Source organism: Phaseolus vulgaris, chromosome 8 (assembly GCF_051622355.1).
Source record: "Phaseolus vulgaris cultivar YP4 chromosome 8, ASM5162235v1, whole genome shotgun sequence".
NCBI classification, from domain to species: domain Eukaryota; kingdom Viridiplantae; phylum Streptophyta; class Magnoliopsida; order Fabales; family Fabaceae; genus Phaseolus; species Phaseolus vulgaris.
The window spans coordinates 45716089-45734080 of NC_143505.1; the positions used below are offsets into that span (position 1 = coordinate 45716089).

The window sequence follows — 17992 nt, forward strand, 5'->3', positions numbered from 1 at the left end:
TGCTTCAGCCTGCATAATTGCACTATCCTCCTTCACAAGGTCTGCACCAGATCTGCCACTTTATGCTTTCGTATCCACCACGAACCTCCTTCACAGACGAGTCTCTTCTACAACATTGAAAATAGAGTGCAAATTATCAATGCTAGCCATTTGAAACTGCATTAGTACACTTACTAGCTAGTTTTTACTGCTTCTCTACTTAGACTGCCTTGCTTCCTTCTGCTTCAGCCTGCATAATTGCACTATCCTCCTTCCTCCTCCAAGGCAGCTTGACTCCACCTAAAACCACTTACTTATAGCGTCTGATGCATGACATTGGATTCAGGACTCAATCTATAAAAGAGTAGTTAAAGTTGTCGCCTTATGCTTCATTCATAACCACGACTTAAGCTGGGCCTTTTGAAACACCTCTTCCGCATCTACTACTCCTTGGTTGAACACAGCCGAGTTTTTATGCTCGCACATACACCTGACTATAGTTGCCCATACACATTTCCAAACCAGGTTTTGTTTATTACTAACCTGTATCAGATGAAAGCTCTCAAAGTGGGTCTTTAAATCATTATGTTGGACAAACAAGATTCCAATTCATTTAAAGAACAAGGACCAAACATTCAACGCATATTTACATTCCAAGAAGAGATGTTGACAAGATTCATCCTTGGTCTGGTATAAAGCACATAAAGTAGTGTTCAACATCACCCCTCTCCTACTCAAACACTCTCTTGTTGGTACTCTACCCACCAGTACCCTTCAGGCTGTGATAGTCACATTAGGGAACGCCTTAGCCTTCCATAGATACTTGAACACATCAAGTTGATGGCCCCTTTCAAACTTGGCTAGACATTCGTATGCAGAACTCACCGAGAAGTGCCCTGTTTCATAATTTCTCCACACCTGGACATCCTTCTCTTCCTTAATTACATTGGCCCTGGAAATGTGCAGAACAAGCTCTGCTTCCATCGAGGTTTCCCACTCGAATCTGACACGCCTCCACCTTAAGCTCTACCGCCATACCGATTCTTCCCACACACCTACCTCTTCCACCTTTTGACCCTGATTCAACAACATAGAGTACAATATGGGGATCAAGGTTTTGAGGTTAGTATTGCCAACCCACACATCCTCCCAGAATCTTGCTTTGTCTCCACCTCCTAATTTCCAACCTATTTCTTCTTGAAACCACCCATCCCCTCCTCCCTCCCTACATACCTTCAATAAATCTCTCCACCACCAAGATTGGAATTTCACTGGTGTTTGAGAGATATCGCAAGTTCCAGGCCATACTTTGAGTCCAACAACTCCTTCCACCTCTTTCTCGTCAGAAATACAACACCATCTCCACTTATCCAAAAACGCAACATTAAACTTTCAAATGTCTCTAAGACCCACCCTCCTTCCTCTCTCGGTTTACATAAGACTTTCCAACTAACCCATGAAATCAGCCTCTTCTCCTTTCTCTATCCCCACAAAAACCTCATTTGGATACTGATAATGCTTTTACATACGAATTTGGCGCTTTGAACAAAGATAAGTAGTAAAGCGGTATAGTAGTGATAAAAAAATTTGATTAAGCATATTCTCCCTGCCATAGATAAGAATCTCTTTTTCCACACATTGAGCCTAGATTTTAACTTGTTCAGAACAGGCTCCCAGAACTTTTTCTTCCTAGGGTTTCCTCCCACTTCTAGGCCCAAGTATTTAAACGGTATACCCATCTGAGCACAATTCAAGGTCTTTGTGTAGCACTTAAGATTGTTTCTATGGACATTGATGCCTACTAGCTTTGACTTATGGAAGTTAATCTTCAGGCCTGAGGCTAACTCAAAACCCTTAAGGATAGACTTCAGAGTCACCACATTGGTAAAGGAGTCCTCACATAAAAACAAAGTATCATCTGCAAACTGAAGGATGCACAACTCGACCTCCTTTCTTCCGATCTTGAGGTCAGAGATCAGATTGGCCTTCATAGCTTGCCTTACTAGCCCGACAAGGCCTTCAGCTACCACTATAAGGAGGACAGGGGCTAAAGTGTCACCTTGCCTCAACCCTCTAGTAGGTTTAAATTCCTCCAAAGGAATCGCATTGACTAGCACTGATACAGGAACTTTCCAAGCATCCTTGAATCCACATAATCCACCTACTATGAAACCCCATCATTGCATACCTTTGGGATACACTCAGTTTCATGAAAAAGAGCCACCGTTGCCACAAACTCATCTTTTATGAACTCCCAGCTTTTCTTGATGAAGTTGAAATTGAAACCATCAGGTCCTGGAATCTTTGATCCTTCACAATGCCACACAACATCCCTTATTTCTTTATCAAAGAAACCAGCTATTAGACTCAGATTGTCCTATAAGGATAAAGACTTAAACTCGACTGCATCAAGTCTTACTCCAAAATCTTTCGTTGTTTTAAATCTATTTTCAAAGAGCTTCTTCGCTTCAAGACGAATTGTACTAGGTTCCTCACACCATTGATCCTCAACCTCAACACCCTTTACTTCATTTTTTAATCTTCTCCGCCTCAAAGAAGAATGATAAAATTTGGTATAAGAGTCCCCATTCTTGAGCCAACTTACTCTAGCTTTTTGGCAGATAAGAGAATCTAACTTTTTATCAATTTCCCTCATACGACTTACCAACTCAATCCTCTTCAACCTCTTACTTTCCAATAGGACTCCATTGCAGTCTTAACAATCTAGATCCTCTATTTCCTGCAAAATCCTCTTCTTGATGGTATGAATGTTACCAAACACATCCCTATTCCATACTTTTAGATCACCCTTCAAACGCTTCATCTTCTCTTTGATCATCATAAAGACACTCCCCTGAACGGAATAGGATTTCCATTTATCCTTCACCATCTCACAAAAACCCCTCTCTATAAACCAAGCATCCATGGTTCGAAAGAGTTTGGGACCCCAATCTATATCCAAAGACTTCACCACTATAGCACAATGGTCAGAAACTTCCCTTCGTTGCACATTGGCCATTTTTGCAACCACTCTTCAAAGAAAAGCACTCTGTCTAATCTACTCTTAGCCGAACCATTTGAATTAAACCAAGTGAATTTCTTACCTACAAAAGGTAGGTCTAATAATAAATTAGCATCGATGAAGCTATTAAAACCTTTAAAGTCACCACAGAAGCACCAAACCAGATCTTGGGATGTCGCTTTAATATTAGACAACTCCACCCAAAGGATCTTCTTATCTTTCAAGGTACATGCAGCGTAGACATTTACCACTACACATCTGAGATTAGACTTAAAATGTTTACCGAAAACAACAATGAACCCCTTCCCCCATCACATGACTATCATAACTAAAAGCTTCTTTATGCCACATAGACAACAAACTTCTGCTTCCATTGTTTCCTTCATAATGTAACCAACCAACTTTGTTGTCCCCCCACAAAGAAAAACATTTGGCGTCCGAAAGTACCTTAGATTTTTTTTTAAGACATACGAATTTCGCTCCCTCGCATGCTATGATTTGTCTCAAGTACCTAGCTTTGGTACTTCCCTCCAAACCTCTTATATTCAAGTTTACTATTAACATAATAAACCATTCTTATCACCCTCCTTAGAGCATTTCACAACCTTCGAGTCTCTCTCTTCCATACAGAAATATTCTTTGACGACCTCCTCTTTATCCCCACGACAAGTTATCCCTACTTGCATACCAATCTCCCATAATTTAGATGGTTCCACCAGATTACCACGTTCATAGAAACGTAAGTTACAATTGTTAATATCCCCGTTAGAGATTGAAGCTGAAGACGTACCATCTCTATGGTGAGAAGAAGTCCCTATCTGAGATAATCTTGCGCTTATTCTCACAGACTGCCTCGGGCAAGAGAAAGATTCCCCCAATTCAGAGAGCCCTTTCTTCTTGCACTGACGTGGCTGAGAATTAGACCTGTTTCTCACATTTGCTCCCTCCTCTCCTGGCAATTGTGGCATAATCGCACCTGGAGATACTACCCCTAGAGCACCATCGTCTACACTGACTTCGTGCACAACACAAAGGTTCTGCAACCCATTATCCTCCCTCATCTTCATCTTCGATGACGAGCTGCTCTCTGGCACTTGGTTTCCTGAGAGTCTCTCCTCATAGATAGCATTTTGGACCTCTTTGCACTCACTCACCTCCGGGCCTCCTAGAGGACTTCCTAGGGGGTTAGACCGCATTTAGAGATGCATTATCTAGTTCTTAACCGCGAGTTAGCTTGATTAATCCTGCTTGAGCGTAATTGTATTTATGTTGTCAGTCGACCCATTGATGTGGGTCACGATCTCAGTCGACCTAGTGATAGAGACCAAGACATGACATCAGACGTACGGCCCTTACTAGTAAATATAATTATTTAATTACTTTCTTCACTTTAGTAATCCATATTTCATATATTTTAATAAATTTCAATTGATTGTATTTTGTGTTTTGTTGTTCAAACTTTTGTGAAATACAATGTTAATTAAAGTTTATGTGAAAAGATATTAAGGAAATAATAATTATAAAATTATATGCAATTATTGTATGCAATATTTGACGATATTGTACCCAATTATATGCAATTAATTTAATAATTATAGAATCTCATGATTAGTATCCTACCTAATTAGATTGTAATTTGGGAGAGAGAAACTCCCTATATATTTCCTATACATGACTGATGTAATATACACATAAGAGAATAAGAAACATCTTTTCTTCTTACCATTTTTTATCATTTTCTTATATGGTATCAAAGCACCGATCTTGGTGCCCTGACAGCCTCTCCATTTTTATCCCCTAAATAAAAAATCATGTCTGGCAAAGAAGGCATCAGTAACGAGTCCGATAGAAACCTCGTACAACACTTCAGTGCCGAACAAATTCAACAATTGGCAAGGGCTATTTACTCGCTCAACAATAACGGTAAAAGTGACACGTTTGTTAGCTCTGCAGGTCTGCTTGCCCATAACTCCTCTTCTAATTCTGCTTTTACGAAACCATGGATTTTGGATAGCGGAGCAACCCATCACATTGCATCTGATTCACAATTTTTCACACACACTTCATCATCATTTATTTCAAATGTTAATCTGCCCACAGGCTCAACTGCGCCCATCTCATCTACAGGCACAATTAAATTCAATGACAAAATCACTCTCAAAGATGTTCTTTGTGTTCCTTCTTTTAATTTAAATCTCATGTCCATTAGTAAGATAACCAGTTCACTAAATTGTTGTGTCGTTTTTACTCCACATGGTTGCGTTTTACAGGACTTGGCTACGGGGAGGATGATTGGCTCGGGTAAACAACACGTAGGCTTATACTACATGTCCCCCCTTCCAAACCAAGCCCACGCATCTCAAATATCGACCGATCCTGATTTATGGCATAAGCGCCTTGGACATCCTTCTCCAGCGTGTCTACAACTTGTATCTTCCCTACTACCTATCCCTATCAGTAAAAATCTCATTCACATTCATAATCATTGTAGTATTTGTCCCAAAGCTAAACAGACAAGGCTACCCTTTCCTTTAAGCACAATAAAATCTCATTCTCCATTTAATCTATTGCATTGTGACATTTGGGGTCCTCATAAAACCCCAACTCATTTTGGAAAACGTTTTTTTCTCACTATAGTCGATGACTATACTAGATGTACTTGGCTATTTCTTATGAATCACAAATCTGAAACCCAACATCTCTTAGAGTCATTCATTACATTTGCACAAAATCAATTTCAGGCATCTATTAAAACCATCCGCGTTGACAACGGACTGGAATTTATTTCAATGTATGATTTTTTTCTCAAAAAAGGTATTGAATGTCAACGCACTTGCGTTTACACTCCTCAACAAAATGGGGTAGTAGAACGCAAACATAGACATGTTTTAAACACAGCACGAGCCTTCCTATTTCAGTCCAATTTACCATTAGAATTTTGGGGAGAATGCGTTTTAACCGCCACATATATCATTAATCGCTTGCCATCACCTTTACTAAAAAATAAATCACCTTTTGAGCTACTATATAATCAACCACCTTCACTTTCTCACCTAAAAACTTTTGGTTGCCTTTGTTACGCAACTGTTGTTTCACCTAAGCAAAAATTTGATCCGCGTGCCCGACAATGCATCTTCATTGGTTATCCTCACAGTCAAAAAGCATACAAATTATTTGATATAGATGCAGACACTTTTTTTACAAGTCGGGATGTCATCTTCCATGAAAGTGTTTTCCCATTCTGCCAACAGTCACAGACACAATCCTCACCTCCATTACAAGGTATTTTGCCCACTATTACATTGACTTACCCACTCCTGCCCAACATTCACTCAATCAACCTTCTTCTCTTACTCATCACAATGCACCTGAACCTCCATCAAACCAACCTTTTTCTCCTACTCGTCACAATACACCTGAACCTTCATCAAACCAACCCTCTTCTCCTACTCGTCACAATGCACCTGAACCTCCATCAAACCAACCTTCTTCTCCTACTCGTCATAATACACCTGAACCTCCAGTAGACCAACCTTCTTCTCCCATGCCAAGAAGTTTAGCACCCATTACCAAACCTTCTCCAACCGACCTTCTTGTTCGACGATCCAGTCGCACATCAACCCAACCTTCCTGGCTTCAAGACTACGTAACGGGATCCCAAGCCAATCATTCGACCACTGCCCAAGACCGACAGAATGGAACCAGGTATCCTATGCATCATTTTCTTTCTAATTCACGATTTTCTTCTACACATAGTGCATATCTTGCTAACATCACAGCCACCAAAGAACCTCACACTTATGCTCAAGCTATCCTTGATCCAAATTGGCAAAAAGCAATGGACGAAGAGCTTTCCGCCTTGCAGCTAAATCAAACGTGGACCTTGACATCGTTACCCGCTGGACAGAAACCCATCGGATGCAAATGGGTTTATAAAATAAAGTACAACTCAGATGGTAGCGTCGACAGATATAAGGCGCGCCTTGTCGCAAAGGGGTACACTCAGATTGAAGGTGTCGACTATTCTGAAACTTTTTCACCAACAGCAAAATTAACAACTTTGAGGTGTCTCCTCACCATTGCAGCAGCCAGAAATTGGTTTACTCACCAGCTAGATGTGCAAAATGCCTTCTTACATGGCACATTGCATGAAATTATTTACATGGACTTGCCACCCGGACATCATCGACAGGGGGAGAACATTGTATGTCGACTCAACAAATCTCTTTATGGTCTCAAACAAACATCTCGAACATGGTTTTCAACATTTTCTCATGTGATTAAATCTGTAGGATTTCAACAGTCCAAGACAGATTACTCTCTATTCACAAGACAGAATAACTCATCATTTACTGCCCTTTTGATTTATGTGGATGATATTCTTCTGACAGGAAATGATTTGACAGAAATTCAGCGTGTTAAAGATTGTTTATTACAACAATTTCGCATTAAAGATCTTGGAGACCTAAAATATTTTCTAGGGATTGAATTTTCCCGTTCCAAAGCTGGTATTTACATGTCCCAAAGAAAATATGCGCTTGATATTTTGCAGGATACGGGACTCACAGGTGCTCGTCCAGACAAATTTCCAATGGAACAATACCTAAAACTCACACCAGACGATGGAGAGTTATTAAAGGATCCAGTCAAATACAGGCGACTCGTGGGACGACTGATATACCTCACGGTTACTCGGCCTGACATAGCATTTTCGATTCGGACCCTAAGTCAATATATACAGGATCCACGGAAACCTCATTGGGATGCCGCAATTCGAGTCCTAAAGTACATCAAAGGATCACCAGGACAAGGATTGTTATTGCCATCCGAAAACAATCTGACATTGACAGCTTATTGCAACTCAGACTGGGGAGGTTGTCAGACAACTCGGAGATCAGTATCTGGATATTGCATTTTTCTTGGTTCATCTATTATCTCATGGAAGTCAAAAAAACAGACAAACGTATCAAGATCATCAGCGGAAGCAGAATACCGCGCAATGGCCAATACTTGTTTGGAGATAGTTTGGTTGCGATATCTGTTGCAGGATTTAAAGGTGCCATGTAACTTGCCAGTTCAACTTTTCTGTGACAATCAAGCGGCATTACATATAGCAGCAAACCCAGTATTTCATGAACGCACAAAACACATTGAGATAGACTGCCACATTGTGCGAGAAAAATTACAAGCTGGGATAATCAGTCCTTCATATGTACCGACACAGTATCAGCTCGCAGATATTTTTACGAAGGCATTGGGCAAGGAACGATTTTTGACGCTACGACACAAGTTAGGGGTTTTTGATCTTCACCTACCAACTTGAGGGGAGTATTAAGGAAATAATAATTATAAAATTATATGCAATTATTGTATGCAATATTTGACGATATTGTACCCAATTATATGCAATTAATTTAATAATTATAGAATCTCATGATTAGTATCCTACCTAATTAGATTGTAATTTGGGAGAGAGAAACTCCCTATATATTTCCTATACATGACTGATGTAATATACACATAAGAGAATAAGAAACATCTTTTCTTCTTACCATTTTTTATCATTTTCTTATAAAAGATTCGTGATGATAATGTTGTATTCCTATGCAGCGGTTTAAACATCTTGTTTCACACCTCTTGATATTTTTTTACTTGTGATGTTATATTTAACCTATATGCACATATATGCGTAAATATTATATTTATATTCTCATAAATTATTGCACCATAGGTATAAACTCTAAAAGTATCATGGGACACTACCGTTTTTATGAAAATAATGATATACTATATCATACATTCATTAATTAATACCAGGCTAAATTGAAAAGATTTATATAAAGCAAAAATCCCATGCAAGCCTAAGCAAATAAAATTTGTTTTCAAGGTTTATATTGATAACTTGAAGACCACCTTTAAGTTTACACATCAAACTCAAATAAGTAGATATTGTTTATTAATATTCTTGTTCAAATAAAATTCCTAATACATCCATCAACCTCTTTAAAATATTAACTGACCTTTAAAAATTTAAAAACTGAATGATAAAGAATCAAGAATAACAAAATTAGACAATAGATTTTTCATCAAAGATTTACCTTACGAAGAAAGTTTAATCCAAATCTTATCGAGAATGTGTTTTATTAACACCTAAAAAAATAGAAACAAGTGAAAGACATATAAACTCTATTACATTCAAACAACTTCTTAATTCTTTTATTAAAAGAAACAAAATTATCAATAATATTAAAATAACTTTTCTAACTGTTCATCCATTGCATAAGTCATCTCATAAGAATGAAGAAATTAAATTAGATTAGTAAATACTAATATTAATACATCATATGTATGTGATCCGATCGGTCATCGGTAGTCGATGACGTCAGCATCAGAGAACCACGTGGACCACTCGAAGGGTGACACGTGGACCAGGTGGCAGAGAGGTCGGGGGGACGATCGCCAAGAGAGGTGATCGGTGGTCAGTAACCAAGTTACCACCGACAGATCAGGCGGCAGAGAGGTCGGGGGATAGATCACCCAGAATGGTGATCGGTGGTCAGTAGCCAAGTGACCACCAGTTCCCAGACTCGCGCCTGGAGGCAGAGCGCGATAAGCGAATAAACACTGATCAGTCATCGGGTGTATTGTCATCGGGGTCTCGTGTTACACGCAGTTAAACTGGGACTGAGGTTCCCAGCGAGAGCGTTACGCATGGACCTCGCATGAGCACACCTCAAGTAATCATGCACGAGAGTGGCCTGAGGGAACTAGTAAGCCAGTCGGTGATTGGTGATTCCCTCAACCCATTACGTGCGTGGCATCGTGAAGGGTAAGTCGCCTACGCAGAGAGTAACGTTTGGTGAGTGTGCCTAGACCAGCCACACCCGACGTTCTCCTAAGAGTATGCGATTTACCCAGATAAGAGAAACATCCTAAGTTACTCCGCAAGGGCGTAACTTAGGCACACAAAGAGAGGCGCTAGAGCCCTCCCAGTAAGTGATACGTGTGTGGTTAGATGTGAGTTGCAGGCCTCCACGTGTCATCATCTGAGAGGGGTGTGGTCCAGACAAAAGAGCACTCCGTACCACTAAAGGTACAGACAGGCGCAGCCAAGCGCAGAGATGCGCAGACATGCACAGACTCTCACGCTCCCCACTGCTAATTCTGAGGGTACACTTTCTCTGAAAAGCATAACAGGGTTCTGACACATGTCAGAAAAGCATAACAGAATTTTGTTATGCCCAGAAGCAGAGAGAGAGATAAAACAGAGAATCAGGGTGAGAGTAGGAGAGACGAAAAACAGAGAGCAAGAGTTTTTCACACACACATTACTAGTTTCCAGTTTCTGGTGGTTCTGTTGGACTAACTTGATCGTCGGAGTGCAAACGGCCACTAGAGGCGCCATCTGTGTGTTTTGCAGGTCACATTTGAAGACATCTGAGAGAAAGTTCGGAGGGTGATTCTGCAGAAGACGCAGTCGCGTAGACAGGACAGAGAGTGCTACGAAGCGATTCGTCCACGTTCGAGTTGCCGGCAGGATCAGTATGCATATAGAAAATGAGAGGAAAAGAAAATACCTTTATGATTGAACATAATTTATATAGATTTTCTTATTTATAACTTCATATTTTAATAAATTATAATTTTTGTTCTCAAAGGTATTCTTCATGTGATGATGCATAGAAATATGGATACTTTTTAAATAGGAATTTGATTTCATGAGGGAATGCTTAGGAAATTTATAATTTTACTTCCAATTCCTGAATAAATTTTACTGCGTCTTCGTCCCCACATACACGTAAAACCTGATTCATTTCCTAAATTCTAAATTCTAACCACCTCCACATGTTTATTTTTGACCAACCAAAATAATCTATCTATGAACAACCCACAACCCGTGAGCCACCAATATGGGATTCTCCTTCAAGACATAGTTCCACTTTTCTTAGAGCTGCATCCTCACGACCCTGCCTCCAACAACAAAGCCGCCGCCGTTAGCAGTGCCCATTCCGGCACCGGCACCGTCACCGTCACCGCCGCCAACAACAACGCCATCAGCAGTTCGGACGACGTCGCACGAGCGCTGCACCTCCGCTGCTGACGCACACAGCCCCTCCGCCGAGCCCAGCCCAGTCGCCACCTAACCCCGCATCACCTCCACCCTGTCCAGCCTCCCCAACCAACCCAACTCCTCCTCCCGCAACCCACACACCGTCGGTGCCGCCAAGGGCTTCGGTGGTAGGAACCTCAATAGGTGACGTCGGCACTGCTTCCCCTTCACCACTTTCCGACAAGCCCGGACTAGAACAGCTTTTATTGCGGCTGACGTGTTCCACTTCATTTTTGCTAACCACACCTACCTCTTCAGATTCTAAAAGTATTAGGTCTGCGCCCACCGTTTGCACCCCTTTCTCCACTAACCCCAACTGCTAGCCCAATAACCACAAACTCACTCATCAGACCTAATTAACATAGGAATAATGATAATTTTACGCTCAATACTCTCCAAATGACATCCATCTTATCTTATGTATTATTATTCTACAAAATTATCCCTATAAGTAATTCAACACTTAAAAAGATATAGGGTGTCAAAAAATCATTTTTCATTTTTCTAAGCATAGACTAGGTTTTGTGCCTTTAATCCACAATGCAAACTGCCAGAACCAACTGACTTCTCCGCAATTAAATGCTTGTGACTCTGCATCTTCTCATGACCGTTGCCCTTTTCCATTTCCAAAGTATTTCTCTCTCCACCACTCTCCTTACCCGAGACCACCGTCTCACCCCACGCGCCACCGTTATCCTCTCCGTCCGTCCTCCCGATGCATTCTACAGTTCTTTCTCTTCTTTTTTCCGCTACCTTCTCCTTTCCTTCCCAAAATCTGAACTCTCAGACTCAAGATACTCTTCTTTCTCATAATCTCGTCTGTTTCAACGCCAGAATCTTCCACATCCAAATTACCCCAAAAACTATTGACACAGTTAACTGCTCCGGTATCAAGGGTTCTTCCTCAATAGCAATTTGACACTCAATACCATTAATTTTCATATAATTTACCCATCTTGCCTCCCTTGCTACTGGTAATCTAATGTAAACCCTCTCATAGTCCAGTTCATTCATCTCCAAGGTTGTCTCATCCACGTTTATCAATGTTCTCCCCATGGCCACAATACTTCCCAAACACTGTCTAAACTTCGATAATATTAAGAATTTTGTATTTTAATATATTTTAAACAAATAAGAAGTTGGATCAGTAATAACAAGGGAGCCAAAGCTTGACTTTACTAAGAAAATAAAGAAGGCTCTCACGTTTTTTTGGCTGAGCCGTATCTAGCTGGGTGGGAGACCGAGAGCAGGAAAGGACGAGGGGCAACCATGCATGGTACCTCTCGACCGTGTCTCCGAGGGACAGTTGAACGAGCCAATAACTTGAACGCGTTCAGTCTGTTTTTTGAGCAAGAATCACAGCGTTACTTTCCCTTCACCATGATACGGACTCCAAGTTCTTATGGCAGAGGGCGAGGAGATTGATCATCAATATGATGAAGGGAATGGAAACCAGAAGCACGACCGACCGACCGGGGTCCAAGATAATCCATCAGTAACAGTAGTAACTTAAGCATGAGACTTTTTTGTAGTACCGGTGAACCAGATGGCCCGACGATGGAATCTGGGACGGAGGACTCGTAGTATCTCTCTAGATCTGCCAAAAGAAGAACTTCGCAGAGATAAGGAGATGTGAGAATATCTAGGTACAAAGGAAACATACTAAAGAGAAGAAGAAAAATATAAAAATAATATTTCTTTCAATTTAAAATTCCAAAACTTATTGCACTTTTTTTTGCTTTGCTTTAATTATAAACACATATATATTTTATTCCTATATTAATTAATTTACATTTAAAGAGATACATATTTTTTGTGAAGAGGGTAAAAATTTGTTCATACTCATTGCTACATTGATTATTACTTTTATCTTGATAATAATTATGAAGGAAAATTTCACAGAATTGAGAAAAAAAGGAAAAAAATATAAACACTTAAATCGATAAAACATTATTTTTTTCCCCTCATATTTGGTATCACGCAGAATCTTCAACGCTCATCCATGAAAGAACTAACCGTTGTTTCTCACCATAAACTTTCCACTTGAAACACCCTCACACCCTTCCTTTGGTTCTTCTCTTACACCCTTTCATTCTTCTCTTGCACCCTTTCATTCTTCTTTTCATTCTTCTCTTACACCCTTTCATTCACTATTTATATTCTCTCCTCGTATCTTCTTCTTCAACTTTGTTCTGAAATATCATTCACCCAGCAGTCATGACTACGACAAAGGTACCACCCACAAACACACCCTCTCCAAGGAGAAGCCCTAGATTGTTCCACAAGTATCTCAAACCAGGAGCATTGGCCAAAATCAGGGACTCCAAGATCAAAGCAAGAAACAATGAAAGAACACCGAAAATTTCTCTCTATGAAGCCTTGTTGCTAACACCACCATCTCCATCCTTACCCACCCCAGATGATGATCAGCCCCTGAACCAGGATAATGGGGTTCCATGCTTTTTATGCATGGTATCTTTTTGTTTGCATGGATACATTTCGGTCGAAGATAGATGAATTTTGTGTATATGGTGCATGCATGGCTGGATTCATTAAAATTGAATAAATGACTTCAAATTTTGCATATTTGTAATGTATATTTGCTTTCAGGAACTTGAATATTTGGTTAATGTGTCGTAAAGACATTGATTTGAGTTGAGTAATTGTTTTTTTAGTTCTTCCAGCAATGAGAATGTTTTTTTAATAACAGAGAATTTTGAATATAAGATTAAAATTGGAATGACTCTTATTTTCATGAAATTTTTTTATAATGGAAATACGGAAATTAGGAAAATGTCTTTATTTTTATTTGTAAGAAATGAAAGATTTGAAAAAAGGTTTCATCTGAACAATTATTTTTGAAATTTAAAGAAATATTTGTATTTTCTTTTTAATAAAAGATCATTCTAATATTGGAAGCACACGAATGAATCATGATTAAATCTTATTGGTGCATTGAGAGGTAGGCTGTCTGCGTTAATTAGGTAGATGCAGGTCGAGTGCAATGCAGGGTAGGTGCTGAATGGTGCATGGAGGTGCTTAGCAGATCCTCCATGTATTTTAATAACATTTTTTTATTTTATGATTGCATTATGTTATGAATATTCATATATTCATATATTTCTTTACTGACAAAAGAAATAATATTCATATATTATATTATGAAGAGGTTTTTGAGGGTTTTTTAATTTCTAATTGCACTATATTCCAAATGGATAAAACAATCTATGCATCACTTTTTCCTCCATGAAATTGGGGTCTCGTAAGATTAGTGAGTGCATTTTTAGACACCTACAACACTTTAACACTCTTTGAATTTGGCTTCTTCAAGTGTTAAATTTAATTAATACATTCTAAATGTTAAATTCTGGAACTTCTGTTTCTATCAGAAACTCGGCAAATGCTTCCCTTATATTCATTGATGATGTCTACTCTGTTAAAGATTGTTGTAATAATACGTGTACCGGTCGATCACCGGACAACCGAGTCAAACGATATTTACAATATAACAAATACATAATAAGTAAGGAAGCAGTTGTAGTTGACGTTGAATGAGTCAAAGACATACTTCAAGATACATGCCCATGATATCAGAAAGCCACTACACGTTTTGGGGACCACTACACATGTCTGAGTAAACTGATTACCGAACCCACACAGGTGGAGGCCCAAGTCAACCTATAAGAAAGACTTATGAAGGGGGAAAAGGTACGTTTTTCATATCTTGAGAGAACATACCAAAATACGAGCACTGACTTGAGCGTCGAAGTTCAATCGTAGGTACCCCCGACCAGTGGAGTGCACGCGTAGCGAGAGGAAAAACTTTGAAGGATTAAAAGACTACCAATACAACAACGAATTGTGTACTAGTGGATAAACATTACTTTGGCCCTGACATCCATACAGGTACAATTGGCGCCCACCGTAGGGCTCGAGTAATTTTTAACGTTCCATTCACAAGGACTTCAGCGAGTAACGATGGTATCCACAATGAACAACACGAATAATGACACCACGATAGAAGAACAAATGTTAATGCTTCAAACCCTCCAAGCCCAGATGCAGGAGCTGCAACAGAAGGGAGTTGCAGATCAGCTGCATCAGGAAGAGGAGCGACGTAAGCAGGAAGAAGAGCGGCACCGACAAGCAGAGGAGATGGTTCAATTGAAGGAGCAAAACAAAAGACTGTTTCAGCGACTTGAAGAATCTGAACGGGAAGGACATTCTCACACGCCGATATCGACACTGCACACGCATCAGTCCAAGACAAAACCACCAACTCCCCAAACTCAGGGGGCACATCACGTTTCACATACACACCACATGCACTAGAGCATTAAATATGTCGCTCCCGACAGAGAAGTAAATCCAAGGGGTCATCTTTTCACGGATGACATCATAGTTGCACCCCTTCCTGATAAGTGGAGGGGTTTAACGATGAACCTTTATGATGGTTCTACTGATCCAGATGAGCACTTGAACATTTTTAGAACGCAAATGACCTTATACACCATAAATCATATGGTGTGGTGTAAGGTTTTTCCCACCTCACTAAGAGAAGGACCACTAGGATGGTTAACCGAACTCCCGCTGAACTTTGTGACTAGTTTCAACGTTCTAGAAACAAAATTTACCACCCAATATGCTACGAGTAGACCCCATCGTACGTCTTCAATGTCTCTCCTCAATGTCAAAAAAGAAAAAGGGGAATCATTGAGAGCTTTTATGGACAGATTCAACAAGGTTTGCATGGGGATCAGGAACTTGAACCCAGATATAGCAATGCATCATTTAGTCTCGACCATATTGTCAGGCCGGTTCACTGAGAGCCTTATAAAGCGGCTGCCATTCAACATGGACGAACTAAGAACGAGGGCAACCAACTTCATGCAGATAGAAGAACATGTTGATTATCACAGGAAAACGCTGGCAGAAGTTTCTGAGAAAGAAAGGGAGAAAAATAAGGGCATTCGTCCTTCTGCAATGGGACCGACAGATACCGCCCGAATAGCGGTCCTCATTTACACAACTACACTACTTTGACGGTACCTAGAGGAAAGATTCTGAACAAAGCCTTACAAGTCGAACTCATCCCGACACTCAAATAAGCACAAAATGCAGATACGGCCAAAAGTTGTCAGTATCATCGCAATTACGACCACACAACAACTGCCAAGCATTAAAGGATAAAATGGAAGAACTTGTTCAAGTCGATCACCTCCGCAAATTCGTTAGAAAATGGTTGTTGTTGCGCCACGATCACCCCAGCGTGACATTGACTACTCTAGGGACAAAGAACGCTCTAAACGAAGAGACACTCGAAGTCGTGATGATTATCGGCGCATAACCTGACAAAAACGAAGTGAAAGTCCGGTTAGACGGACCCGTCCCCGAAGTGATAGCCCTGAGTGAAGAAGTCGAACCAAACAAAGGGTTTGCAAAGTTATTAACACTATTGTTGGCCCAGTTTCGCTCGGTGTACCACCTCAGGAAGTTAACTATATCGCAGGCGGTTTCGCAGGGGGTGGATGTTCCAACTCTACCAGAAAAAAGAATTTGAGGGCGATTCAGTCCCTCCATTCAACCTCAACGCATAAGCGTCCGCACATACCTCCAATTACCTTTCTTGACAATGACTTTACCGCAACCAATCCATCCCAAGACGATCTCATGGTTATCACGGTAGACATAGATAAATTTGCAATAGCAAAGGTCCTGGTAGACCAAGGCAGCTCAGTCGACATCCTGTATTGGGAAACCTTTAAGAAGATGCGCATTTCCAAAACAGAGATACAACCTTATGACGAGCAGATAGTTGGATTTTCGGGAGAACGTGTGGACTCCAAGGGATACATTGACTTATTCACCACCTTTGGTGATGATTCTCTAAGAAAAACAATTAACATTATTGGTTAATGCCAATACCTCTTACAACATATTGCTCGGACATCCTTTTATCAACAGGTTAAAGGCAATTGTTTCTACCCTTCATTTGGCCATGAAGTTTCCCTCCGTCAATGGAGATATTGCAACAGTGCATGTTGATCAGAAGACTACGCAGGAGTGTTATGTAGCCAATCTAAAGGTTGAGCCGACCAGACGGTTGTACACTACAACTGATGGAGATCAAAAAGAAGAGGATTTTACCAATGGAGGAAGAGGCCATCCACCCAAACATTTAAAGTTCTTCGTTCTAGTCTTCTAAAAAATTAAAGAAGAATTAAATAAAGAGAGGATCAAGCCCAAAGCCAACAAGAATTCAAGAATGGGCTCCATTTAATATCTTTCTTTGTAATTTTTCCTGTATAAATTTGTAAACCATATAGGAGTAGTGTTTAGGAAGGTACTAAGAGGGAAACCAAAAAGACACCTCTTTTGTAAGTACCTTAGGCGTTAGTTTTTAGGATGAAACTAGAAAGTTGTCTCTTCACACTCCTTTAGACGCTAGAATAGAAGGAGTTGGAAGGTGACCTTTCAAAAGCTTCTCTTGTACTTTGTGACCAACCCTCTCTATTATAAAAGGGGTGCTTAGGTCTTTGAAATAATAAGATTGATTTTTGAGAGTAAAGAACCTCTACCAAATTGACGAGTGAGTGAGAGAGCTTGTGTCTTCTTCTCTTCTAGTCTTATCTTGAGTGAATTCTTAGGCTCTCAAGTGGCGGCAACAACACTCATCTTGAAGCCAACCATCCTTCAAGTGGCGTGCACATTCCAAGAGCTTCATCCACATAAGTCCATTTTCCCTTCATTCCAAATTACCCATTTTTGTTCTACTTGTTTGTTTTCACTTTTAATCGGTGCAATCTCTTCCTTATGATGTCCTCTTTCATTTGCTGCACTTATATTCAATTTTAATCAGTGCAAATTGGTTGTTCTTGCTG

At 40.1% G+C, this 17992-nt stretch overlaps 1 protein-coding gene across 1 annotated transcript; it reads left to right on the forward strand.

Annotated features, from left to right (window-relative positions):
* The first annotated feature begins 15548 nt into the window (after positions 1 to 15548).
* LOC137825215 (uncharacterized) lies at positions 15549 to 16154 on the forward strand. Its single transcript, XM_068630888.2, has one exon. It carries the CDS (start codon positions 15549 to 15551, stop codon positions 16152 to 16154), a length of 606 nt encoding a protein of 201 aa, XP_068486989.2.
* The last annotated feature ends 1838 nt before the right edge of the window (positions 16155 to 17992 follow it).